General features: G+C 47.8%; 1 protein-coding gene across 22 annotated transcripts in view; it reads left to right on the top strand.

Moving 5' to 3' along the window:
- The first annotated feature begins 693 nt into the window (after positions 1-693).
- The window catches only part of ZMYND8 (zinc finger MYND-type containing 8), a 125,390-nt gene continuing 98,226 nt past the window's right edge, over positions 694-27,857 (top strand). For 3 of the 22 annotated variants that reach the window (XM_060284165.2, XM_060284164.2, XM_030848753.3), the window contains exons 1-2: positions 5,196-5,890; positions 9,683-9,753. Coding sequence is in view for 20 of the 22 variants with exons in the window: in XM_030848753.3 (XP_030704613.2) it covers positions 9,729-9,753 (25 nt within the window). In the remaining 2 variants the exon portion in view is untranslated. Of the gene's footprint in view, positions 928-1,352; positions 1,374-1,433; positions 1,557-1,878; positions 2,164-4,916; positions 5,138-5,195; positions 5,891-7,023; positions 7,057-8,039; positions 8,064-9,682; positions 9,754-27,857 lie in introns of those variants that run through there. The other 19 variants (XM_030848761.3, XM_030848764.3, XM_060284153.2 and 16 more) reach the window with 16 other exon arrangements.

Here is a 27,857-nt window from a genome sequence, read left to right as displayed (position 1 = left end):
TGGCTTTTCTTAGGGTAAGGATGGGGAGGGGGGCCCCCTGGCATCCTGGCAGGGAGGCAGGAACCCATTTTGCTTTCCTCTGAGTTCTGGCTGGGGGTGGTGGGGTGACGACAGGTTCGAGTCTGGGCTGGGGCAGGCAAGTGGCTGTCTGGTCTGCTTTGTCCAGGAGGCATTTTGATAATGACGATGCAAACTTGACCACTTGGTTCCCCTCCTCCCCTCTCAGCCCGAGTGCTCTGTCCTCTGGGAAGCCAGGGCTGCCCTGGAGTGACTTGGGGGGCTCGCCTGGCCGGTCCGGTTTGCCTCAGAGGCCTGGCTCCAGCTTCTTCTTTCTCTTGCCCCCTGGGCTGTTTTCCCGGGCCTCCCTGCTCTTTGGCTTCACTTCCCCGCCCCCCGCGGGTGGTGGGGAGAACATTCTGCTGGATTGTTCTAGAAAAGAGCCAGCCTTCCTCCCAGCGAGAGGGCCGTTTCCGTGGGGGCAGATGAGGGTGAGCCCTTGCAGCTCACCCCCAAAACTCTCTTGCCTGTGGCCTCTGGGCCTCAGTCTTTGCTGGAGCAGGTCAGGCTGGCTGCACTGGTTTGCTCGTGCCGCGAAATCTAGCCAGGGTGTGGGAGAAGGGCGACTGCGGGCCCCTTTCGTAAGTTTTTCTTGCTGCAAAAGGCCTAGCTTAGCCTGTCTTTTTCTATGCACAGGATGGCTCTTGCTCACCAGAGCCTCACAAAGATAATCGCTCAGGAAGTGTTTCAGCCAATCCGGGGCCGCCTTACACTCCGATTTGCCGGGGCAGCCAATCGGGGATGAGCTTTTATTAGGCGGCCAGATCATCAAGCCGAAGTGCCAAACCCTTTTTCTGTGAGAACTAGGAGCCTGTCCTCCATGTTTTATAAGTATTGACATTACACAGTGTTAACAATGCATCCACAGAGGTAAGCTCGACTTTTTAACCATCTTTTCTCCCCCTCCCTCTGAGACATCCGCATTGTGGGCGAGCAGTGTGATTTCTCTGTGGCTGTCTGTGCCACAGTCACCCCTACAGCACTTAGGTTAACTTGGAACTGTTTAGAGAGATTTTTTTTTTTTTTTTTTGCTTTCTTGGGTCACATGGCTAAGTAGCCATTAGCCAGAGCTCGGTTTTGCAAACTGGCAAGGGCCTGGCACACCTTTTCTTCCACCAGGACATGGTGTTTCTAGAAGAGTGTGAAGCTAGATCCTGGTATTGCCAAAAAAGAAGCTTTTTTTTTTTTTTCTCCCCCCTCCTTCCTCTCTCTTTTTCTCTCCCTCTCTCTCTCTTTCTCTGAGCAGTTCCCCCCCCTCCCCCTTGCACTCTTGTCTTCTCTTGTGTCACATGCCTGCTGGGGGAAGAAAATGGAAGGTAAGCAAGCAGGCTCCCTTCCAAGGAGAGCTCATGGCAGACAGCAAAGCAGGCAAGTTCACCTCTCCAAAGAGGTGCTGGGAAGGCTGGACTCAGTTCTGACCAGAGAGGACGTGTGTTTGCAAAAGAACCAAGCCCTCAGCAGAGCAGTGCTAAGGACAGATCCTAGCTCCTGGGGCCTAGGTGGGTGGTGGTGACTCCCCATGGTCTTTTCTCTTCCTACAGGGTTTCTTCACTTGAAACTACATTGTTCAGCCTTTTTTCCTGACTTCTATTGATACAGAGTGTTCTTCTGCAAAGCCAGCCTGCAGCCAGCAAATGTTTCTGAAAGTGTTTTCTAGGCTTTGGAGGAAGTTTTTGGAGTAGGGATGGGGATGGGGGGCGGGGGGGGGGAGTGTAGGAGGGGGGGTGGGGGAGAGATGTTGGACAACATCCTGCAATAAATCTGAGGAGTCTTTTTTTGAATCCCTTAGTTTTCTCCTCTTGCATGGTTTTCAGTGGACTCATGTATCTTTTCTCCTTGTTTTCATTTTCCTTTCCCTTTTTTTTTTACATTGTGTCATCCTCTGTCCTCCTGTGTGATAGAGTGCAGAGGAAATAAAATCACGTCTGTGGCTCATGACAGCATTCCATATTCAGTGGTTGGGTTGTGTTGTTGTTGTGTGTGTGTTTTTAATAATCCCGTGTAACTGTTTAAAAAAATTTCCTTTTTGATCAAGTCCCAAATCTGCCAGCCTGTTCTCTCTTCTTAACTGTGGAAAAATAAGACGGTTGCTTGAACATTTGTTGGGTAAGTAAAGCAATCCATTTCTGTGACCATGTATAAAGAGTTTGGCGAACATTTGGGGTCTGTTTGTAACAGGGGGTCTTGGCTCCAGCCGTTGGGGGCTTTTTATGAGCAGGAACCCAAGGAGGGCTTTTTCATAGTGTCTTGATTTTAGGTGACTGTTTGAATCCACTGTTTTTCCTGATAACCTAGGGCTAGGATTGAAGATTATACTTCCTGTTTACCCTCAGGGAAGAAACGTTCAGTTCATTGTGACTTGACTGGAGACCTTGAATTGGGATTGTTTGGATATTAGATAGAAAACTCTGGGTAGGTGATCTGCTTGTGAAATGTAAGGAAACTGCTTGGTCTTAAGAGTCACAGAGCCTTAAACATGGGGGTGGGGAGGAGCTGGGGGTGGTGGTGTGAGTCCTTATGTTTTAAGATACTTACATGTCTGTAAAAATCCCACCCACCACCAAACTTGGTCTTGATTCAGGGCTCGTACACAACAGACCCGGCCTTTTTCCAAGCCTGACCCACACATCTGTATGTGCACACTTACCTTTACTTCTGATTTATTTCTCACTTTTTACATTTCTCCTGATCTCTTAAGGCTGCAGCTAGAACTTCAGAGTGAAAAAAGTAGCTTCTTGTTTAGCATTTGCTTCAGCATTTCCCTAGAAGTTCACTGCATAAATTTCCAGCCTGGAGACCAATCCAGCAGGACTGTAAATGCTGGAAGTATATTCGGTTGCTGTGTTATGCCAACTTGATGGAGTCAATAATCTTTCTTCTTTTAAACTGGTGTCCAGCAACCCACCTTTGAGAACCAATTGGAAAAAGGGCTCATTTAATAATGAGGAATGTACCCAATTCTAAGCTGAGAAGTCTTTGCAAGACAGGCCAGCTTCTTAGAGTAAAAGGACAGGCCGTTAATGATGTAACATACTTAGAACTGAGCTGCTTGCCTGCTACTACCCCACACAAGAAAGTTCAGAGGCTTAGCTTTGTTTCTTTGTTCTTATCTCCTGGCTGTAAATGGAAATTACATATTGAGGTTCTTGTGGCCTCCTTGGAAGCAATATCTAATCACAAGACTCCTGCTTTGGTGCTGTCAGTGTTTGCATAATGGTGCATTTGTTGGGCTGGAAGGAAACCTAAGGGCAAGGCATTTGTCCTCCAAAAGCTTGCATTAAAATGGCTCCCACAGGTTTGCAAAGCCAAGATCTGTTTTCACATGTGCAGCCCCAGCAAGTTCTCAGCCCTGGAGCAAGCCAGCCACTTGCCTGTGGTCCTGGGGGCACCACCAAACATGAGTCTGTAAAAGTTAATGGCTCTCAAGGTAGCATTGTTTTCCAGTTTCACTCAGGGGGAAAAAAAATAAATGTCTGCATTGCAGCAGGACTAGCTAGGGACAGCAGTGCAGGCTCACGGTGCAGCCCAATGGGGTTTCTCTCTCCAGCTTTTGAACCAATAGACTTGGAGGAAAGGTTACAGATTGACAATTGCAGTGGCTGGACCGAGAGCGGGCCTTCTGGAAATTTCTACCATCTTTGTTCCTTTTAGGAAAAGCACATCCGTGGAGCTGAAGCTCTCCCTACGTTCCATGCCTAGGGCATCTCCCCTCCCCCCCTTTTTTTTACATCAAGGTAGATGGTCCTCTCTCTGCCACGTTTGTAAATTGCAGAGGGAGGAACAGAATTGGGCTGTTTTCCTTTTTCCTTCTGCCTCTTCAGCCCCCAAAGAGGATGCACAGCTGCAAGGAACAAACGCAGACACACTGGAGCTTTTGATTCCTCTCCTTTTTTTTTTTTTTTTTCCCTTGAAGCCCCTCCAGGATGGATTCACTTTCTGCTTTGGGAAATTAAGTGGCATTCCTGTGGGGCAGCAGGAGGAACTGCTTTTATTAGCGCCAGAAAATGGTCAGTGTTCCGGCTGTAACTAGGAATTAATTATATATAATCACTCAGTAAACTTTCTACAGAGTTTTTCTAATTGCTGCTCAGGAACGTGGTTTGCCTTCTGGAGCTGAGTCCAGTTACTTTTATAATTAACAGCTCAAAGATTTGAGTCAGAAGGAAAGAAACAATGGGGCCTCCTGGATTATAAATTAGGGATGAAAACAATAGCTTTTTTTTTTCTTTTCCTTTCTTTCTTTCTTGTTACCCCTTTTCTTTTAAACAAAACATTCCCCCTTTTCTTTCCCCGGGAGAACAGTGGGGAAATGGCTTCAGGTCTTAAATAGGAGGGGGGGGGAATGAGTCACCATTTCAAAAAGGGGAGGGGGTGACAGCAGCCCAGAAAACCCTGAAGGCAAAGGTAGGTTTTTCTTTTTTTCCAAAGTCCAGCCACTTCACGTGTGTGATCTCTTTGTTTCTTTTGCCTCCTTTTCCCCCCCTTCTCTCTCCTGGGCAGAGGCCACAAACATTTTTCAGCTGGGAAGCCCTAGGTCTGGCTTTGCCTCTGGTTTGACCCTGAAAAGAAAGATACGTGCAAAAGTGCCTTGGCCACCGCACAGCCGAGGAGGAGGAAGGGAATCTGTGTAGCAGCCCTGCTCTTGATCTCAAAGGCAGAAACAAGGAAGGATTCACCCTTGGCTTCAGGTTGCTAAGGCTATGGACGCCCTTCCCCCTCCACCCCACTCTGCTTACTGATAAACAAGCAGGCAGGAGCCATTTCAGCACTGCAGCAAGCTGGGCTGCCAGCCTGTCCCTCGTCATCAAGATTACCTACCTACCGGCCGGCCGGGAGCCAGACGCCCGTCCTTGCCCTGGTGCAGCCTTGGGCACTCTGCCCTCCTTTCTCTCCTGAAGCTCACAGTCACCTTGAAACTCTCCACCCGCAGCACCAGGAGAGTTCTGAGGCCATGCGCAGACCTGTAACAGTAAATTACATTATCCACTATGAGGCTCTTAGCTTGGCCTGTGAAAGCGGGTTTTGCCAAACCCATGGTTAATTTTGAGGGCTCTGTTGGGGGTGGACAAAAATCTAATTTGTGAGTATCCTGCGCCTTGGCTGAGGGCGACGTTTTCCTGTTGTTTCTTCTCTGCAGACTCGGATTATCTTTCCTTGAGGTTAACTGTCTTAGGACTGGCTGGGTGCTTGGTGGCCGTTTTCAGGCTTATTAAACAGCCTTTTTATTTGACTTTGGCCTCAGGCTGGGGTGCAGCCCTTCAGATGCCTGCTGCCCTGGAAGCACTTTTCATTTTCCCTGGCTACTCTTTGGTAGGGATGCAGAGCTGGTTTCTCATCTACTAGAAAGGGGGAATGGGCTTCCTACCCCCCCCCCCCCCAGCCTGCACCCTTTTAACAGTTTGGTTGTTTGCACAGACACCTGTCTGTCTGTCTGCACTTTATGCCACAGGGCTGCCTAATTCCTCACCTTCCACCCACCTAATTCGAGGGCAAGGGGGCCTCATTTTAGAGCCTCACGTTGACGGCTCAGGATCTGAAAGGGAAGGGTTTTCCTTAGGAACCTGTGACTTAACAAACTCCCCCTGTCACTGCAGATTTTTTTTTTTCCAGCTTCTTAACGTTGGGTTGTTGGTGTCCTTTGGTTGAGCTTTTCCTAGTTCTGATATTTAGGAAGGTGGCTTTGAAACTAGCAGGGCTGCTTAAGCAAGAGCTACAGCTATTGAACAAACTGCTACCATTTTAGCTTCAATACAGGAATGAGGCAGTGTTGCCAGACGCCATTTTAAGAATCCTGCATAAATAGCTTAGCTACCGATGACTCTGCCTGTTTTAGGTGAGTGCTTATATAAAGCTGCTAACCATTCCCTCCCCTCCCCCCAATTTTTAAAGAAATTAATTGCAGATTTAGGGCAGCATGGTGTTTTGATTTTAATGTTCACTATTTTGTGATCTAGAAGAGGAAAGATGTTTGTGTCTTGGGGATGAAATATTTCTTACAGCCTGGACCACTTTGGTATTTTGAATGAAAGTAAAAAGCTGAAGGGAAAGTCCTTTTGAACGATTGCATGATTCTTGAATTGCTGTGTGATCATCCTCAGCTGTAGACCCAGACTCTTGTGCATGCTGGTTATATATTCTAGAGGGGTTAGATATTCTTGGTTAACAGTCAAGTAGGGGCACTTGGGGAAAAGAAATATCTGGGCATTGTGTTTCCAGGCAGTTTTGTGTCCAAACTAGATGTTTTCTCTTTTCTCTCTCTCCTGGAAGTGTTGAGGGGATGGGATTCCTGGGAATTTACGGACCAGCCTTGAGTCTTCAGAATTAAAAATCAGAAGGCTTAAAACATCCTGGAGGTGCAGTTCATCTGCAACTTTTAATTGCTCTTTTCCAGTGCATGCAGGTGAAGAAGTAAGCAGAGGTTTTCTTGCTCAGGCATTGGGGGAGAAATCTTTTCTTCTTTCTGGGACGTGATGGGATGGTCTTGGTTGTATGTGCAGGCGGGTGCCTGTTATTTCTTCTTTAATTGCCTGAAATGTATCAGTTTGTGAAATCCAGGGGCAAGTGACTTAGGGGAACCCGTGAGTGCAAGAGGTGACCGGGTGGTGGGAACATACAACGTATACAACTAGTAGATGGTGTATTGTCCTGTTGGGGTGAGATTTTTTAGCTAATTTTATCCTTTCCTTTAGCGGGCCCCAGCCTCCCCAGCTGACCTTAAAAAAAAAAAAAAGTAATGTCAGTTTGAAACAAGGGCTGCTTGTTCCATTGTTTTGGATTTAAATAATTGGGGTTGCTGGAAGCTAGCAGATATGGAAGGAAAAATGCTGTGTATTTTCTAATAGACTTTAATGTGTTAATGAGGAGAGTTCAAAGTCTTTTCTTCAGACGCAGCTGCTTTTTCTTTTTAACAATTATTATTTGACTGTTTTTTTTTTTCCCTCCAAATGACTGAACAGTTCTTAACCTAAATTGACCAAGATCTGTGGGGCATTCAGACAGGTACAAATCTTTTCTCACCACCACTTTTGATGTAATATTCATAGTTTTTTTTTTCCCCTTAATAACATACTAGTACTTAACACTAAACCAGAAAAGAAAAAAAATGAGATCAGTGGTGTAGAAAAAAGGAAGTCCCTTTAGATGTGGCTATTCAAAATGACTAATTTTGCATTCTGGTCTTTGCTTTTGTAAATGAAGTTTTAAAAAATTTTTTTCCTCTAGATGCATAGACATTGCAATTTCCTTTAGTCAAATACAAGTTATTGTGTGTGTGTGTGTGTGTGTGTGTATGTATGTGTGCATGCATGTGCATGCATGGGTTCCCTTTGAAAGGGTGGCTTGCTGATCTGTGAAAAAGATGGGTTTTCTGAAATTGTTGTCCTTCAAATCCTTGGCTAAATCCTGGTGGTGCTATTGCTAAAGTTAGGTGATTATGGTGCCCGCTTTGTAATACTTGGAAAGATAAAACAGCTTAACTTTCTTTTCCTTCTTTTCTGCTCCAGAATTATCTTAAACTGAGCAGCATATAGCCACCCCATCGCTAGTTTGCATTTTCTTAGCCTCTCAGCAGCTTTCCTGCCTGAAGTATTCAGCCTCCTCCAGGCTGTTACAAGCCAAATAATTGTTCTCTTGAATGCAGCCCAACTCCATGATCTATACACCTTTGAATGTTTTCAGCGCTGCAGAAATCCTTCAAGTGGGTTTGGGGGAGTCTGTAATGCATAATTGTTTCTTTTCACTACCAAACATTTTGGTTGGATCCCAGATTAGCGTTTTCTCCATCACTCAAAATATGGGATCGGTTTCAAGAAGTTTAGGGTTTCACATACTTCATGCTAGAGAGGGGAGCAGAATTCTAGTTGCTGGAAAGATCAGGGTTGCTGTTTGTTCTTTTGAAGCTGACCATCTCCCCCTCTTTGAAGGGGCTGCATGGGACTTTCTGTTAAAATTTATTTCCAGTCACCCCAAGCAAAAAACCATCAGCGGTATCCATTTGGACTGTCTGGGTAAGTTGCAGGCAGGGTGTGTTTCTGAGTTGAGCTTGTTTGCCTCTTAAGTTGGAGTAAAAAGTATCAGTGCTGAAATCACCTGCCACAAATCACGGTTGTATTAGTGCACGTTAGCGACATGTTTAAATTTCAGAAGCAATGTCTTCTGATGAAAACCATTTGTGACAACATGTCTGTTGTTTCTTTGGTGATTTGTGTCCCAGGCTTTCTCTACAAAGGCAGTGTGGATGAAATTGTCAACGGGGTTCAATATCAGAGACCTAAATGTGTTAACATTCTGATTTAAAAGCACACTGCCTTTCTGTTTCTTCTCTCTGCTGGGACCAGTGAAGTTGGAGGCCTTTAAGTTCTTCTAACTTAATTCTCAGCTCTCATCTCTTCCTTTCTATCTAGTCGCATCAAATACGGAATTCTCCTAAATGCAGCTCCATCTGACCCTGAGGTTCCAGGACTTTTGGGACTTACCTTTTGTCTAGTCACAGTCCCAGACCACGAAACACAGAAGGGACATTCTAATCCTTCCTGCCTTATGCAGCGTCCCCCCTGTCCTGGTTTTTGAGTCTTCCAGGTGGAAGATTTCAGCCATCTCAGTTGGAGATGCACCCATTTCTTCTTGTTGAACCACAGTCCGATGGAATTGCATCTAGAATAATTGCTCAGGTTCTTATCACTTCGTCGTCAGCCTAATGCCTGGAAAGTTCCAGCACCTCAAACTGTTGGCACTTAGAAAAGCAGAACTTTTCCTGGCTTGGCCTGAGAGGTGTGTGTATGTCCGTGGGGAAGATAGGGAATGGCCTGTACCCTGTTCAGCGGGGAGTTCCAGCCGAGAGAGCGAGAGAAGATTCTGGTGGCTGGCCCAGCGGAGGGCCCTGCTTTCCCTGCTTCTTATCCCAACCCCCAACTCTCATCCTGTCTTTTAAATAATCCTTCCTCATTCCACTTTTGTGGTGGGGGTAATTAGTCACAGCTCAAAAGAGTGCTGAATGCTTTCTCTAAGCCATGCCTGCTACAGGGAGGAAGTATCCCAGGGGTTGGGAGTGTGGAGACCCCAATCCTAATTCCTGGGCTAAGTGCTGCTGGTTTGAATGTTTTGAGACCAGGCCTTTTGCTTCTAGCCTGAGCATATTTTTTACTTTGTAGCTTAACCTATATATTTTTTCATGTTCCTGCCTCGTCGGGAAATAGTAAGATTTAGCCAGGAGGTCTGGGAAAATACTCTTTGCCTTGCAGAATTCAGAGATCTGAACTCCAGGTACCCCGAAAACCACCTCCAACCTGAGCCCGGTGTTAACAATGAGAAACTGATTTACTTGAAGGCTGGGGTTTCATTGGTCCATGGGGGTAGATGGTAATTGTGTGTCTTAAAAAAGCCTTTTGCATCTTCCAATAGCATGACAACTGGAATAGTAATTTGACTTCAAGAACAAGCTAGTGTTTAAAAACACTCCTATAGGACTCTTAACACTTTGTTTGATATCAAGGTGTGGGTTCCTTTCCCCCTACCCTTGGAAGATTGTCTGAAAAATGTGGGTTTGCTGTTAGAACTTCTAAATAACCGCCCCCATGGGGCAAATTCTCAGTCTACCTAAACGTGAACGTAATTTGCTCTGTTTCAGCTTGGCTGAAGAGGAAATAAAAACAGAACAGGAGGTGGTGGAGGGCATGGATATCTCTACTCGCTCCAAAGGTAAGTAAAAATCTCGGATTATCTATCCAGGGCACAGGAGGAAATTGGAATTTCTTTTTCTTGTTGTTCCAGTGCAGTGAAGTGTGGCTTACGAGACGAGGCTCTAACACTCCTCCGATTTTGAGAGGTTGGCACCTTTGATGAGTGAACCTCATTTATACAGAAATCTTTTGATTTGCTTTCCCTTGGCGTGTCTGTGTCGGTGTTCCAACCTGTCGGAAATTGTCCCGACAGTAAATTTTACATGTGAGTGTCATGACGGAGGGCGGCTGGCTAGCTCTCTGCAGGGTGACTTTCGGGAATCAATTTAAATAAAGCATGTTCTAGAAGCAACTGGAGTCTCCAGCCGCTGCTGGGTTTCTGATTTCAGTAACAGGCCTCTTTGGAAACGCAGGGGTGGAACGAAGGTGACCCACTTCCTTGGTAAACGTTGGTCTTGGTTAGAGATTAAAGGGAAACGTTAGATTAAAGGTGGAATGCTGGGGCCAGTGTTTGCGCGTAGGACAGAATTGTGCAAATCAGAGTAAACATGGTATGTGCTTCTATTCAGAATCCTGTGTTAGAGCTCCTCAGGGATCTTCTAATTGAGTCATTGGTACTTTTTGATTGGTCTGTGTGAGATTTCGCGAGGTTTCCCACAAGGAGGCAGTTATTCACATTTTGCCTTCAGGGTGCTTTTAGAAATGAGCTGCAGGAACATTTCTCACCTCTTTGGTTGATGAAAATGCTCATCTCCAAACTTAGTTGTTGTACCTCGGTGGTATTCTTTCAACAAGTCGCTGAGTACCTGTCCTGGGGTTTGGGGGGGAGGCGGGAAGGACTAGACACAGGGTGAGTACAGACTCGGCCAGAAAGACTCCAATCCAGCCCAAGAGCTTTTTGAGGATTTTGATAAGACAGCGTGTCGCTGTGGGCAAAGACGAGGGTCAGAGAGTGGTGGCATGGTGGTGACCTGGGAAGCAGGGGCTGGCCGTTGTTGCTGCCTGACTTGCCTGATGGGGGCCTGGGCCTGGTTCAGAGAGGAGGGGAGGCCCCTCAGGTGGACAGGCCAGGCTGTCTGGGTGGGTGGTCGGTGCCTGGGGTGCGGGGGGGGGCAGTCGGAGGGCTGCTCCCCTTCACCAGACCCCCACCCCCACCCCCCTGCCCAGGCTGGGCCCGCAGCACCTCTGATGGTGAGGAGAGCCACAGGGGAGTCTGAAAAGAGGTGTTTGGAGACAGTTGCTGATGGGGAAGGCTGTCTCAGTCCCCCCACTTTGGGGTCAGAATTGAGTGTGGAGAAGGGAGCCCAGAGAACGAGAGCTGGGAGCCGGGCTCGCGGTCCTTGCTCTGCTGCTCACTTGGCCATGTTCTGGTTCTGCCCCTGTTTTCTTATCTGTAAAATGGGCTGTCAGATGAGATTCTAAGATTCCTTCCACCTTGGGCTTACTCTTGTAAAGGTAATACTTGCTCTGGGATTTATGAAGGCTGTGCTTGTAGGGTCCAGGAGCCTTTTCTTACCTGGCAAGAGATGGGAGGTGGTGTTCCCATTTTGCCGTTGAGGAAACCGAGGCTCCGAGTGGTAATGTCTCCCAGGTAGAAAGTGCAGGATGGGCTCGAACTGAACCGAGGCTCGGACTCCAAGGAGGTGCTTCTTTCCTGAGCCCTCGGTGCCTGGAAGGCCCTGGAGCCCCGTTGTGGAGACTTCTCCAAAAGGGTCAGAATCGGGGACCGTCAGCCAGAGCAGGAGGCCTGTTCAGCTCAGGCCCTTTTCTCTGCGTGTGGAGACCCCTCTTCTCTTCCCCTTGAGCGTGGAGACCCCGCTTCTTGTCTTCTTTCAGACCCCCAGGTGCTCCTAGCCCTTCACCTTCTGTGTCTGGGCCGTCCGAGGTGTGACCACTCTGGGGTCATCATAATCCCTTATCCGCCCCACCGCATCCTCTCCCGACAGCAGGCAGGGCGATCTTGGAAAAACACTCCCATCAGGTACATCTCATCTTGCTGAGTCCTTCCACTGACCTTCCAGCGCCCTCAGGCTCCAGTCTGAAGTGACGGTGACCAACCTGCCTTGGCCTTACCCCTTCAGCTTCCTTCACTTTTGTTTACCTTGTGACAGACACTCTGTGCACCTGACCCCACTTGAGCTCCCCAGCCTCCCTCCCCTCCGTCCTCTCCTGGGGGCCCTTTGCCGAGAACGCCGCCCTGGGTCCTGCTGTCTGGTTCTCGTCTCAGCTGCTTCTCAGACGTCAGCTCCTGAGGGAGGCCTTCAGTGGCCACCCTGTCCACAGGAGCCATTCCATCGTTTTCTGTTATGTTTTTAAAAATAAACTTCTAATTTGAGAGCAGTTTTAGATTTAGATTTCCAGGTAAGTTGTGACGCTAGTGCAGAGTGTTCCCATACCCCCGCCCCCCGACGCACACACACATAGTTACACACACAGAGTTACAGTTTTTGCCCTGTGTTAACACCATACATTGGTCTGGTCCATTTGTCACAGTTAATGAATCGGTGTGTTACTACCAACTAAAGTGGATGCTTTGTTCAGGTTTCCGTAGTTTTTCCACTAAGATCCCTTTTCCCTTCCAGCACCCCACCCAGGAGCCCACATGACATTTAGCTGTCGTGTCTCCTTAGAATCCTCGTGGCTGTGCCAGTTTGTTAGACTTCCCTTGTTTTCCATGGCCTTCCTAGTTTGGAGGAAAACTGCTCAGGTATTTTGTAGGATGACCCTCATTTCGGGTTTATGTTTTTCTGATGTTTATGTTCTGATGTTTTTCTCATGGTTGGATTCGAGTAGGCCGGAATTACGGGTTTTTGAGAGGAAGACCTTAAAGGGCCGTTTCCATCACATCATATCAAGGGTATATATTATGAACATGATTTATCACTGGTGGTGTTGACCTTGATCACTTGGCCAAGGGAGCGTTTGTCAGGTTTCTCCCCTTCCTCTTTGGAAGGAAGTCACGGTGCCCGGCCCACACTTACGAAGTGTGGGAAGCCATGCTCCAGCTTCCGAAGGCCAGAGTATGTACATAAATTATTTCATGTTGTTCTATATGGGAGATTTGTCTTGTTTCTCCCATTTATTTGTTCATTTATTTATATCAGCAAGGACTCAACTGTTTCATACTTTGGGTTTTGTATTACTTATTTTGTTGCTCAAATGGTTCTAGCTTTGGCCACTGGGAGCACTTTCAGTCGGCTCCTGTGTCCCTTTGACGTCATTGTCGGTTGACTGATTGATTGAACACTTTCTTAATTTCTGGCACTGCAGGATGCTCTAGGCTCATCTTGTATATTTTCCCCGAGGCCCCTGGTTGTTATTGGAGAATGGCCTTAGAAACCAAGATCTGGGTACTGGATGTGCTCATTGCTGCTGAGGTGATCCCACATGCCGCGGAGCAGCTGGGCCCATGGGCCACGGCCGCTGAGCCTGCGTGTCTGGAGCCTGTGCTCCGCAACGGGAGAGGCCGCAACAGTGAGAGGCCCGTGTACCGAAAAAAAAAAAAAAAAGAAAACCTGGCTTCTGGAGTCAGACTCCCTGGGTTTGCATTCTGCCTGCCCTCTGCCTAGCTGTATTTGTGGTGCAGTTTCCCCTTGTACATGGAGATGATAAAAATGGAGGATTATGGTTGAGATTAAACTTGCTCACATGTGCAAAGCACCCAGAACAGTGCTGGGACATGGCGAGTGCTCAGAAATGTTAGCCACGATTAGAATCAGTTGAGCAGGGATGAGCTCGTGTTGATAAGCCTATCAGGTGGAAACCCTACTCACCAAGTTCTGCTTCTTTCCCTGCTTCCAGCCTCCAGGAAGAGGGCATGGAGGTAGTTAATGAAGAATTGTATAATCCAAAATATATAAAGTTTATATAACTGAATATCAAAAAAACAAACAACCCAATCAAAAAACGGGCCGAAGACCTGAATAGACATTTTCCCAAAGAAGACATACAGATGGCCAACAGGCACCTGGAAATATGCTCAACATTGCTAATCATCAGAGAAGTGCAAATCAGAACAACAGTGAGATATCACCTCACACCTGTCTGAATGGCTATCATCAAAAAGTCTACAAATAATGAGTGTTGGTGAGGATGTGGAGAAAAGGGAACCCCTGTGCACTGTTGGTGGGAAGGTAAATTGGTGCAGCCACTACGGAAAACAGTATGGAGGTCCCTCAAAAAACTAAAAATAGAACTACCATGTTATAGCAGTTCCACTCCTGGTTGTATATATATGAAAAAAAGAAAAGTAATTTGGAAAGACACGTGCACCCCAATGTTTGTAGCAGCACTATTTACGATACCTAAGACATGGAAGCAACCCGTGTCCATCAGCAGATGAAGGGTTAAAGAAGATATATGTGTATACGTACGCACACACACACACAGTGGAATATTGCTCAGCTATAAAAAACAATGAAATTCTGCCATTTGCAGCAACACGGATGGACCTAGAGAATATTAGGCTTGGTGAGATAAGTCAAAGACAATTACTGCATGATACCACTTACATGTGGAGTCTAAAAAAATAAAACAACTGAATGTATATAGCAAAAGAAATAGGCTCACAGATATAGAAAACAAACTAGTGATTTTCAGTGGGGAGATGGAAGCAGGGAGGGCGCAAGGTAGGGGTATGGGATTAAGAGATACAAACTCCTATGGGTAAAATACAATAGATAAGCAATAGGGATATATTGTACAGCACAGGGAATTGCAGTCATTATTTTGTAATAACTTACTGGAGTATAATCTACAAAAACACTGAATCGCCATGCTATACACCTAAAACTAACATAATACTGCAAATCAGTAAAAAAAAAATTGAGCAGGGCACCCCAGCAGGCAGGTTCGGAACCGGCATCCTGTCCGCTGAGGCGTTTAAAGAAATCCGGTCGGCAGCCTTTTGGACTGATTTTCTCAGGGCCTTTGGAGCCCCTGTTCTGGTGGGGAATCGTGAGGGGGATGGCGTCACCTGGTTTCGAGGGAGACCTTCCTCTCTCTCCCCAGGGATTGTGTTGGATGGCTTTCTTTGTGTGGAGGTGAGTTCCTATCCTCTAGGGTCACCGTATGGCCAGGTGACTAGCTGCTCCTGTGTCCTGCGAACCTTTCTGATAGAACCTCTCCGGTTAGGTGAGGAAATCGCATAAGCAAAGAAAGGCCTGGAGTTATGCTACGGCGTGGCTGGGGTTCTGAGAGCTGAGGTCAGCCTGGTCCAAATGTGACCAGTGAGCAAAAGCTGGGGTGAAGGCTTATTTCTCTTTCAGTCCTGATTATTCAAAATCCGCGTTGTGATGGTGAGGGCTCTGTGAACACAGACTTGTTTCTCTAGCCTGCTTTTCTCATGCTTTGGGACATTCAGTGCTTCAGCTCCCACCTGGTACCGTCTCATCAGGGTTCTTTGGTTGTGAGCAACGGAATCCGGTTCTGGTTAATTGGAGCAGGAAGGGGATGGACTGGAAGGTGGTCGGTTGGCTCATGGGCTTGAGGGAATGGGTGGAGGCCCAGGGCTGCTCTGGGGAGCGGAGCAGTATGCAGCCTCTTCAGGGTCAATAGGGCAAAGTCCCTAGGGAGAGTCCCTTACCTAGTGTCATGTTTCTGCCCTTTGGCTGGGGAAGGGCCGGTATCTAGACATCTGGACCCCCCCAACGTTGCCCCCACTGGGAAAGAGGTAATCCTCAAAAGAGGATGAGGTGACCACCAGGCTTCTTGGGAAACTGGCAACATCATTCCCTGCTTGTGGGTGGAGAAGAGGCCCCGAACTGTACTATACTTGAGAAACTTAGAAACTCTGACAATTATTGGCGCAGAGTTCTCTAATTCTGTTCCTACGCCTAGTTTGTGCGACCTTTCAGGTTCTCTAACTAAATTTCAATTTGTACACCCTCTTACACCTGACACATACTCACTTATTAACTGAGTAATTCCCAGGCCAGGCATTGCCATAACGCCAGCCTTGACATTTACCGGAGCGTTTTAGCTCTCGGGAGACAAAGCTCTGACACTTCCAAGATGTCAGGTTGACATTTGTGTCTGGGGGTAATGATCTGCTGAAAGATGCTCAAGCAAAGCTCAGAAACACCGTCTAGGTGCCAAGTGTGTTGGCCTCGCTGGTGTTTTCTGAGTACTTACTAGGGGCCAGGTATTACATGCGAATTACTTCATTCGATTCTCATAATAACGCTGTGTGACAGGTGTTTTTATTCCCATTGTATAGTTCCGGAAACTGAGGCTGAGAGAGATTCATGAAGTGCCAAAGTGGAGAACTGGGGTCAGGTTTTATCTCTGATTTTAAACCTTTGTACTCGGTCATGAGCTCTACCCCAGCGATCCCAGGTGAGATGTCTGCAGGGGCCTGCAGGTGGACCAGTGAGTGTAGCTGGCATCCAGGGGTGCTGGGGCCTTTGGTGAGTTGGAGAGTATCTGTCCTAAAGGGGGAGGGTGCCTCCATTTGACGGCTGCCGAGCTGGAGCAGGAATATGGCTCACTGGGTGTCACCACCTGGGAGTTATTTTTTTGCCCCTGTAAAAACGCCTGGTTTAGCAACGTGATCCGTATAGCCCAGTTCCTGAAAGACCATGCATGAACCCAACAAAACACATCTCTGGGCCACAAGTGGTGGAGGGTTGTGGGTTTGCTTTCTCTGCGTGAGACTGGACACAGCACTGTTCATTGCAGGATTTTGGCCACACGATGCAGGAGGTCAGAACAAGCTCCTCCAAGGCCAGGGACTTAAAGTCTGAAAAATGATGGACGCTGGGAGCTCACATCTCCGTACAAAGGCTCCCCTGTTTGGGCTGCTTGCATCTCGATCCTGCTGTGTGTGCATTTTGCAGTAATGATTGTGGTGTATGGATGCCAGGCTGCCAGAGCTGAAACCATTTTTAAAAATGTCTGTGTAATGTCACCCGCACAAGGGAACGAGCCACTTGGAAACCATGCACAGATGCAGCGGAAGCCCAGGATATTAAAATCTTGAACAGTATCATTCTTGCTGAGATTTGCCTGGGTATGGATGTTTTCCGAGACAGGATGCTGGAGGATATACAATTACAGCAATTTGCTAACCAGCCCCAGACCTCAATTAGTACAGGATCCTCCTTCTCACTGTTGTATGTAAATTAAGACTGTTTCACCAAGGGATTGTTTATGAGGACGGCTATGAGATAGAGACCTTCTATCATTTTTTCCCCCCAAGCAAACTGTTTAAGAAAATAAAACCGTAAACACTCTTAAATCACAGCGCGATACGGAAGTGCTGAGAATTTTTCTTTTCAAAAATGAGCATCAGTATTTTTAACTCTGTTTTGGCTCTTCTACATCTCCAGCCCAGGAAGTACCATCCACGTACTGTGCAATGGAAGGAATTGATTTGCGAGTTAGATAACTACCAGATTGTTCCTCTCCCAACAAGGTCTAAAATATCGCGGAACTCTGAGGATGTTGGCTACGGCTTTCCAAATGAGAAACCTTCTACTTTCTCTTCGCCAGCCTAGCATCCGTGCGTCTGTTCACGGAATCCTGTCGGCACATCCGTGCAATTTATCTTTGTGGTTTACTTGTGGAAAGCCTTGCGTTTGCCCCAGTTTTGAAGCGTGACCCCACGTTACATGTTTATGTGACTACTGTTACTCCGGAAGACTGTGATCTACAATGGACCGTTTTCAACCATAGTTTCAAAAGAACCGCCTCTTCTTTTTCCTCCTCCAAATGCCTCCAGAGTTAACTTTCTAGGTCTGAGGCCTTTTAGAGATCCTGGCACTTTTTTTTTTTTTTTGCCTGAAAGTTTCCAAGAGTAGTTATTTCATTTTGCTCCACTGATGGGGGCCCCTTTACTGTTGGCTTGAGGGGAGAGAGTTTGGCAAGGCCACATCTCACGGTGGGGGTGTGCGCAGTATTACATATTCCAGGCCCTCCCCGTGCTCCTGTCCCTTCCCCTCCACATTCCCTCCACCTGTTTCCAGTTTTCCTGGAGCCCAGAGATCCAGCATTTCAAAGTGAACAGTGACATGTTTGTTTTTTTTAAAAATGTTGATCATCTTTATGTGTTTTTAAAAAATATTATTTGTTTATTTATTTATTTGGTTCCGCCGGGTCTTAGTTGCCGCACGTGGGTTCCTTAGTTGTGGCATGGGAAGTCTTAGTTGCGACATGTGGGATCTAGTTCCCTGACCAGGGATCGAACCCGTGCCTCCTGCATTGGGAGCGCGGAGTTTTAACCACTATGCCACCAGGGAAGTCCCAACAGTAACGTTTTTATTTTTATTTTTAAAATTTTATGCGTTTATTTTTTTGGCCATGCCGTGCGGCCTGCAGGATCTTAGGGATAGAACCTGTGCCCTTGTGTGGGAGCGTGGAGTCCGAACCACTGGATCGCCGTGGAATTCCCAGTAACATGGTTTTTAATCCGTTCACAGAATCGCGCAGTGATCACCACGGTCAATTTTAGAACATTTAACAGTCACTCCCCATTCATTGCCCCTTTACCCTGACAACCACTAGTCTACTCTCTCTCTCTCTGGATTTGCTTATCTTGAACATTTCACGTAAATGGGATCATTCAGTACGTGAACTTCTGTGTCTGACTTCTTTCACGTAGAATAATGTTCTTAAGGCTCATCCACGTTGTAGCACACATCACCTGATTCCTTTTTATGGATGAATAATGTTCCATCGGGCTATTCCATTGTCATGTTTTGTTTTATCCATTCATCTGTTGATGGACGTTTGAGTTGTTTCCTCTTCTTGGCTATTACGGAGAACAGTGCTGTGAACGTTCGTGAATGAGTTTTTGTGTGGATGTACGTTCATTTCTCTTGGGTGTAGACCTAGGAGTGGGGTTGTGGAGTCATGGGCGTTAGCCTTGTGTTTAACCTTTGGAGGAATGTACAGACATTTGTTTTTATTTTTATTTGTTTATTTTATTTTTTAATAGTTTTTTGGCCGTGCTGTGCAGCATGTGGGATCTTAGCTCCCCAACCAGGGATCGAACCCGTGGCCCCCTGCAGTGGAAGCGCAGAGTCTTAACCACTGGACCGCCCGGGAAGTTCCCTGTACAGACTGCTGTGAACATACTCAGGTCTCTTCCACATTTCCTCTCTTGACCTTGCGTCTTTCCTATTAGCAGTTCTGCTATTTCTGGCCCCTTCAAAGCCAAACTTCTTAAGAGGAGTGTCTGTACTCACGTCTTGGTTTCCTCACCTCCTGCTTTGTCCTGCCAGCTCCACCCAGACCCTCCATGTTAACAGTTATCACTGGGCTTCCTGTAGACTCCAGTGGATGGTGTCAGTACTCCCGTGTCTTGATCTCACAGAGGCATTGGATTATTTTTCTTGCTGATCATTTTTCTCCTGGAAACTGTCGCTTCCAGTGTTTTTCCTTCGATTTCCCTGGCTCCTTCTCTTCTCCATTAAATGTGGGAGTTGCTGAAAGTACTCACCTTGCCCAGCACGTTCTTTTCCTGGGTGATCTTGCCCACAGCTGTGGCTTTATGAGTCACAAATATTTTAATTCCAGCCTGGATTTCTCTGAGTCATGATGCAGAAGGCCAGCTGCCCACCTGACTGCCCTGCCTGTTGTTCATGGGTGTCTCAGACTCAACGTGTCCAAAACCGATTTCACTGTCCACCTTCCCTCCTGCTCCCTACCCCCCGCCCCCCCCCCCCCCCCCACAGAGCACCTGCTTCTCCACTATGATCAATAAGCCAGGACTCTGCCAGTTGGCTAGGCCAGGGATGTGTGACTGATCCTGGATTCTTCTGTCCTTTGCCTTTTTGTGTTGTTTACTTAAAATAATATATTGTAAACATCACTCTTCTTCAGGTTATCACCAGTGAACTGCAGTAGTCTTTTTTTAAAAATAAATTTATTTATTTTATTTATTTTTATTTTTGGCTGCATTGGGTCTTTGTTGCTGTGCGCGGGCTTTCTCTAGTTGCGGCGAGCGGGGGCCACTCTTCGTTGTGGTGCGCGGGCTTCTCATTGAGGTGACTTCTCTTGTTGTGCCGTACGGGCTCTAGGCGCATGGGCTCCAGTAGTTGTGGCTTGCGGACTCTAGAGCACAGGCTTAGTAGTTGTGGCGCACGGGCTTAGTTGCTCTGCGGCATCTTCCCGGACCAGGGCTTGAACCCGTGTCCCCGGCATTAGCAGGTGGATTCTTAACCACTGTGCCACCAGGGAAGCCCCTGCAGTAGTCTTTTAATTGGTCTCTCATCTCTCTCCACCCCACCTCCTGATCTTTCTAAAAGGAATCTCTCTTCCGGCTACTACCTCCTACTTTAAACTCTTAGGGGCTTGCTTTTGGTTTTAGGATGAAGATCAAAGTCCTAAAATTCTCATGTGCGGGCAAGCCTTTCCAGCCTCCTGCCTCCAGGGCCCCCCTTCTCTCCACTCCAGCCACACTGACCTTCCAGGTCCTAAAAAGGAAGATACTCCTCTCTCCTTTCTCTCCTAACCTCCTACCCCCCTGGATGCGAAGGCTACAAATGAGGGTGGGTCCTGCCTTTTGTTTCTGCACATCTCATTTTCTCCTGTGCCCCTTTTACTACCACTGTGCCTGTTCTAGTTGGTGCACAATAAATACGTCTTTTGAATGAACGAGTGAATGATTTGACTTTGTCTACCAGATGGACAGAACTTTTTAAAAAAATTAATTTTATTTTTGGCTGCTCTGTGTCTGTTGCTGCGCGCGGGCTTTCTGTAGTTGCGGTGAGTGGGGGCTACTCTTTGTTGTGGTGCGTGGGCTTCTCATTGTGGTGGCTTCTCTTGTTACGGAGCATGGGCCCTAGGCGCGCGGGCTTCAGTAGCTGTGGCAGACGGGCTCAGTAGTTGTGGCTCGCGAGCTCTAGAGCGCAGGCTCAGTAGTTGTGGTGCGTGGGCTTAGTTGCTCTGTGGCATGTGGGATCTTCCTGGACCAGGGATCGAACTCGTGTCCCCTAACCACTGTGCCACCAGGGAAGTCCGGACAGAACTTTTCTCCTGGAGAAGGATGTAAAAGTAGCCTTTCAGCCAGAGCGGATGGCTCTGTTTCCAGCATCATTGGTGCGTGGAAGTAATTACCCAAGCTCAAATGTCTGCTCTCTGAAACGATTGTTGGCTTGTCTGTCTCCCCCCCCCCCCCGACTCAGGGACACAGTACTCTTTGAAATGGCCCCCTTCCCTCTGATTTCTTTCCTTCCCCCGGTATTAAGACCACTTTAAAAAAAATTAATTATTTGGCTGCGCCGGGTCTTAGTTGCGGCATGTGGGATCTTTAGTTTTGGCATGCAGGATCCAGTTACCTGACCAGGGCTGGAACCTGGGCCCCCTGCATTGGGAGCGTGGAGTCGCAGCCACTGGACCACCGGGGACGTCCCTAAGACCATTTGTGATGGGCCCTTTTCCCAAACACAAGTGCGATTGTTTTGCTCGCCTGCTTTGCGTTGCCAGTGGCTCCTGAAGACGACCCCAGTCCTGAGCAGAGATTCAAGCCCCTGCTCCATCTGTCCTTCCTGGCAGAAGCTGCCCTCCTGTTCAGCCTGCCGGGCCCGCATGTTGGTCCTGTGATGTGCCAGGTTCCTTCCTGCTCCTCGCCGGGTCGCACCTTTGTAGATCCTTCCAGGCTTTTCTCCCTGAGGACCTGCCTTCCCCCTGGCTTCTCCACATCCTTGGGGATCCAGGCTCCCCTCTTTCAGAACCTTCATTTATACCTCCTACAGTGGAGTTCTTTAGCTTCCAAAGTTGAAATCGCCCCGGGGGAATTCCCTGGTGGTCCAGTGGTTAGGACTCCGCGCTTTCACTGCCGAGGGCTTGGGGTTCAATCCCTGGTTGGGGAACTAAGATCCTGCAAGCTGCGTGGCATTGCCAAACAAAACAAAACAGTAATCACCCGGAAAGTCCCTTAAATTGCCCAGGAAAGGACAGTAATCAGCTCTGATCAGACATTCTCATGCATCCTAGAGGTCTGAGTATTTCCAAGCTAGGCTAAAGGTGGCAAGTCCACGTACACATTTCTGGACAGCAAATCATTACGCCTTGAAGATCCCTCCGGTAGGGGTGGGTGGAGGATTCTGAAGGGTGCTCCTTGCCTGCTAGGCTTCCTCCCTTGTCTGTTATATACTGAGCTTCTATAGCTATGCTTGTCTGATAAGGTAGCCACTAGCAGTATGTGGCTGTTTTAATTGACAGTAATTAAAAAAAAAATGCCTTCCTCAGTTGCACTAGCCACTTTGCAAGTGCCCAGAGGCTGCACAGATATTAGACAGCACAGATACAGAATGCTGCCATCATTCTAGAAAGTTCTTTTGGACAGCACTGCACTACAGCGTTCATATATTAATATGTCATGCTGGATGCAGTAGGTGGAAACACCTAGCCACGGATTGGCACAGCATAGAACATGCTCAAAAAATTACTGTATTGGTGTCTTAAGTTTCACGTGATTAGATTCTCCTGGGCCTGCTCTTTCTTTGAAAAGTTATGTAAAGAGAGAACACAGCTATCTTCCCATCTTCCCAAGTTGGCATTTCTTATCCAGGCCACACTGAACCTCCTTTCTGCCGGGCCCTTTGGCATCTTGGCACATTGGCTGGGGGAAAATAACCCAGAATGTGCTGGGCAGCCCTCTCCCCAGCCTTCAAAATGTTCTGCTGTCGAATTCATTTCCCTGTGTGTCTCCTCGCCTAAACTGGTAAGGGGACCAGGTCTCTCTGACCTTTTTAACGTGAGGCAAGTGATTGGTAAGTAGCTGCTCAGTAAATGCTTTTTGAATAAAGACTCTCTCCCAAGAAATAGAAACTAATTAAGGGAAGAAAATGGTTTATTGGATTTTCCTTTCAAATGATAAAATCAGTGCATCTCCTGGCAACAAACTAAACAAAGTATGCAAAAAAAGGCTAAAAATTCTCTGCCAGGTAACCTATGTTAACAGTTTGATATACTTTTCCCCTCTCTCTCAGAAAAATATAAACAAACGTATATACCATGTTGGGCTTGAACTGTCTAGATCTTGGCCATTCTAGCAAAGTATCCTTTATCTGTTATCCCTCTGTTTACCCTCGTGCCCTTCTATGCTTTACTCTGCCTTGAAGGGGTTTTCAAGGTTTAATTATCTTGACAGTTAAGAATGATGGAAACCTTGGCAAATGGGGAATTTCATGTTCCATCCTAAGGGTGGGGGAAACAGCCTGGAGGATGTACTATGTGGAAATGGGGACCTTGTGTGCCTGGATCTTGATTTTTTTTTGTTTGTTTAAGAGAAGCTAGTGATCTGGATTTCCAGATACAGTTTCTCCTAATTTTTAAATATTAACAACTAACTTAAATTTAATTAATTAATTAGTAATTATTATTATTTTTGCGGTACGCGGGCCTCTCACTGTTGTGGCCTCTCCCGTTGCAGAGCACAGGCTCCGGACGCGCAGGCTCAGTGGCCATGGCTCATGGGCCTAGCCGCTCCGCGGCATTTGGGATCTTCCCGAACCGGGGCACGAACCCGTGTACCCTGCATCGGCAGGCGGACTCTCAACCACTGCACCACCAGGGAAGCCCTATTATTATTTTTAAATAAATTTATTTATTTTTATTTTTGGCTCTGTTGGGTCTTTGTTGCTGTGCGCGGGCTTTCTCTGGTTGCGGCGAGCAGGGGCTACTCTTCGTTGTGGTGCGCAGGCTTCTCATTGCAGTGGCCTCTCTTGCTGCGGAGCACGGGCTCTAGGTGCACAGGCTTCAGTAGTTGTGGTGTGTGGGCTCAGTAGTTGTGGCTCATGGGCTCAGCAATTGTGGCTCATGGGCTCTAGAGTGCAGGCTCAATAGTTGTGGCGCACAGGCCCAGTTGCTCCGTGGCATGTGGCATCCTCCCGGACCAGGGATCGAACCCGTGTCCCCTGCATTGGCAGGCGGATTCTTAACCACTGCACCACCAGGGAAGCCCTAACTTAAATTTTAAAAGAATTACCCAGCTGTGGGTGGACTGGATTCAGTCTGGGGTCCTTCAGTGGGCCACCTCCGGACCAGGCCATGGCTGTCAGTGTTCCTAGATGATTTCCGGGCACATGCTTCCCTTCTAGATCGCTGGTTCATCTCATCGGCTGTTACTCGGGCCCTCTTCCTAATAAGGCTGACCTGGTTTTGTCTTTCACCTCCTTAACCAGCCTCTAGTAACTCCGCATCACCGTACAGGAATGTGGGGACCGTCTTTCAAACCAGGCTGCTATTTCTTGGGTTGGGACCAGATATACTAGTAGTTGCTGAGAGTTGCTTGACAGATATCTTTCAGTTCTAGACTCTCAAGCCTGGTGAGATGCTTCCCTCTGAGAAGCCTGAGGGAACAAGGATGGAGACAGGAAAGAGCAGATTTAATTTCTCTCGACGCTCGCCTTTTGAGTGGGACGGAGGGAAGATGAACTTGAAAAGCCATTTTTTACTTTCCCTTTTTGAGGCTGAACCCATATTGCTGGCTTCACATGGATAAGTACCTGCGTGATGGGCCTCTTGCTTTATCCTGCTGCGGCAGCGCTGGGCGATCCGGGCAAGCATTAAGGGAGGTGTGGCAAAGAGAACCCCAGCCTTAAAAAGGTCTGATAAGAAAAAGGGCAAAGATGCGGACTTCCCTGGTGGCGCAGTGGGTAAGACTCTGCGCTCCCAATGCAGGAGGCCTGGGTTTCGATTCCTGGTCAGGGAACGAGATCCCACATGCATGCTGCAACTAAGAGTTTGCATGCCACAACTGAGGAGCCTGCCTGCTGCAACTAAGACCCGGCGCAACCAAATAATAAATAAATAAATAAAGTTGTGTTGCTAAAGAATTTTAAAAAACCCCAAAACTTAAAACTTAAAAAAAAAAAAAGGGCAAAGAATCTGGACTAAAAGGTTTGGTTAAATGGTCATCACAGTAGGGGGTCTCCCAGTGGGGAGAGTGTTTTCCCTGGAGAAAGTCATTCCTCTTTTCTAACGCTAAATCATTCTGCAACAGTAGCTCTCCCCAAGAAGACTGGGGAAGAGAGTTAGGAAATGAGTGGCCTGAGAAAACCCTCTCCTGAGTTTTCCCCCTTTGGTTTCTCAGTAATTGCGTTTAGCTGCAAGGCCCCATCACATTCAGGATATAAATCCTCACTTAATCGCCTACTTTGGGGGAAATGGGCTCTTTAGGCCAGAAACGAGGATGGCTGAGTACCTGTTGAAAAGGCAGTTTCCTCCTCTAGTTTCTTGCTGACCCTGGAACGGCCAGGCTCCCTTTTGTGTAATCTTCCCTGTCCACGTCACGACCCTACGGCTGTCTTGGTTTGCCCGTCTTGGTTTGCTGGGACAAATTCTTAGACCTGGGAGGACAAACTGGATTTTCCAGTGATCACACTCTCATTTAGCTGATCAGAGGTCTCTTTGGGGGCTGCCTCTGAGCCAGACTGTGTGTCAGGCATTGGGCTACAGCAAAGACAGTCAGAAAAACTGAGATCAAGGTCCCATGCTGGAGGAGACCCAATGAACAAACGAACCAGCAAAAAAGAAAATAAGTCGCAACAATTTTCAGCTGGAGACGACCACAATGAAGGGGGAAAGAAACCTACTTTAAGATGATACCGTAAGAGGGCTGGAGATTTGGGGTGGCCATGGAAGGCTTCTCTGGGGAAGTGACATTTAAGCCAAAAGTTGAAGTTGTCAACTATGGGAAAGTCGGGCATACAGCATGTTCTAGATGGAAGAGTCAGCAAGGACAAATGAACTTGGCTCGTTAGAGGCTGTTTGTGGTTAGGGTTGAGTGAAAGGAGGAGAAAAGGTGGGCGGGGCCAGATCCCTGGAGGCATGGTAGATACTGATAAGATGCTGGGTGTCTACAGTAAGCCCCTTGGCGGGTTTTTAAAATTAATTAATTATTATTTATTTAGCTAGCTGCACTGGGTCTTAGTTGCAGCACGCAGGATCTTCGTTGTAGCATGCGGGATCTTTAGTTGCAGCATGTGGGATCTAGTTCCCTGAGCGGGGGTCGAACCTGGGCCCCCTGCCTTGGGAGCACAGAGTATTAGCCACTGAACCACCAGGGAAGTCCTCTCAGGTTTTAAGTAGGGGACTACTTATTTTATTTAGGTTTGAAGAAGGCTGCTAGCAAGGGCAAGTGAATAGTCCCGGGGCTTGGATCAAGGTGGCAACTGTGAAGGGTGGACTGAACGGGAACAGGCAGAAGTGAGGGTGGGCAGGGGAGGAACAGCTCTCTGCAGAGCGCTTGCTATGTGCCAGATACCACGTAGGCACTTCCATGCCTCCGTCCTGACCCTGCCGGGTTCAGCATTCTTCACGCACGTTGCAGATTATGGGGATTCTGAGGCCTCCTCTCTCCCGGGCTTCCTGAGCCTCGTTTGAGTAGGGAGGAGAGGGCATTAGGAGGCGTCCTGGGGTGGAAGGTCAATCAGCAAGGGTAGGGCTGGGTCCGTGGGCCGCCACCTGGTGCTTCTGCTTTGATCTGGGAGGAAATCCTAAGCCTTGAGGGGATTTTGAGGCTGGCTTGGGTTGAACTTGTGCCAGCCTGGGAGGACTTACTGTGAAAGTTTGTATTTCCCATCAGTGAACCCCTTTCAGAAGCCGGTTGAGAAGGGCCGATCGGGCGCAAATCGGGGTGAAGATGCATAATGATTTGGGGAAACTGGTTTGAGATTTCTGGGTTAATGTCTTTTCTCTGCCCTGGTGCCTCCTTCCCCTAAAGGAGAATTACCTACCAGTTATAACTGGTGGTGCTTTGATGAGCTGTTCACTGTGAGTGCATTGCCTCCTTTATTCTTAACAGCCCTTTAAAGTCAGTTACAGCTCTAAGAGTTACAGCTGAATTGACTGAGGCACAGAGAGGCTAAGTAACTTGCCGAAGAACACACAGCAGCAGATGACAGGGCTTGGATTCAGAGCTGGTGGCTTGGCTCCAGAGCCCACACCCTGAACGACAGCATGGTGTTGACAGTGGCCGGCACCAAACATGCCCTTAGTGATGGAGAATTACAAGGTGGCATCCTGGAACTCAGGGAAGTCACTTGACTGGTTTGGAGGGCTTTGGAGTGGGACCCAGCTGTGATGGAGCCCCCAGCATGCTGCTTTGACCTGCATGCCTCAAGGCCACAGAAGATTTTGCCTCTCTGAGCCTCACCTATGAAATCGGTACAAAAACACCGTCCTTGGACTTCCCTGGTGGTCCAGTGGTTAAGACTCCACGCTTCCACTGCAGGGGGCACGGGTTCGATCCCCGGTCGGGGAAGTTCTGCATGCCACGCGATGTGGCCAAAACAGGAACAAAACCCCATCCTTACGTCGTGGGATTTTGGGGAGGATTTGTAAGGTAGCTTCTTAATAAACGTTAGCTGTGAATCACATGAGCCCAGTTTGAGAAGGAAAGAGGAGAGAGATTTTCCTGGCTCCCCCTCTCCCTAATGTGTATTCACAAATTCCCGGAATTTGTCCTGCTCAGCTTTTTGTCCATCTGTAATCAGTTTCTTATTCAGTATTTCTAGATTGAACAAATTCTGTATTCATCCTGTATTTACCAGCCACTTCCTCATGGGCTTGTTTCTCTCTGGGCCTCAGTTTCCTCGTCAGTGAAATGAGCAGTCTGTGGTCCTACCTCCTCCTCGAACTGTGGTGAGGAGCAAGTCAATTGACATTTGTATCGGGAACAGTGTCTCACAGGTGATAAGTGGTCAACAAAAGGTAGCTGTTATTACTATTATTTGTTCCTGGCTGCCCTCCCACGGCGGGCAAGGGCCCTTCCCCGGGAGCCCAGATGTCTAGGAGTTGTTCGGTGACTATTTGTTGACTGACTGGTCCCATTGTTTTCTTCTTTTTGAAATCTGAAGTCAGGGCCGCCAGGTGAAACATAAGGCACTATTTTCCTCTTAATGGTTGCAGACGTCTCTGTGGGTGGTGTATTGACAGAAGGGTAGACCTGATGGCAGCTCACTGGAAGTTTCTTTTCTCCCGTGCACCGTGGGGGTGTTTAGCAGCATCCCTGGACTCTGCCCGGTAGATGCCAGGAGCAACCCCTCTCTCTTTGCCTACGGGTGACAACCGGAAGTGTCTCCAGACATTGCCAAGTGTCCCCTGGGGGGGGGGACCGGCTTGAGAACTGTTTTTCACCGTTCTAGACACCTGAGCCCCTTAAAAGCACCTGAT

This window comes from Globicephala melas, chromosome 15 (assembly GCF_963455315.2).
Source record: "Globicephala melas chromosome 15, mGloMel1.2, whole genome shotgun sequence".
NCBI lineage: Eukaryota > Metazoa > Chordata > Mammalia > Artiodactyla > Delphinidae > Globicephala > Globicephala melas.
This window is presented reverse-complemented; position numbering and strand designations above follow the sequence as displayed.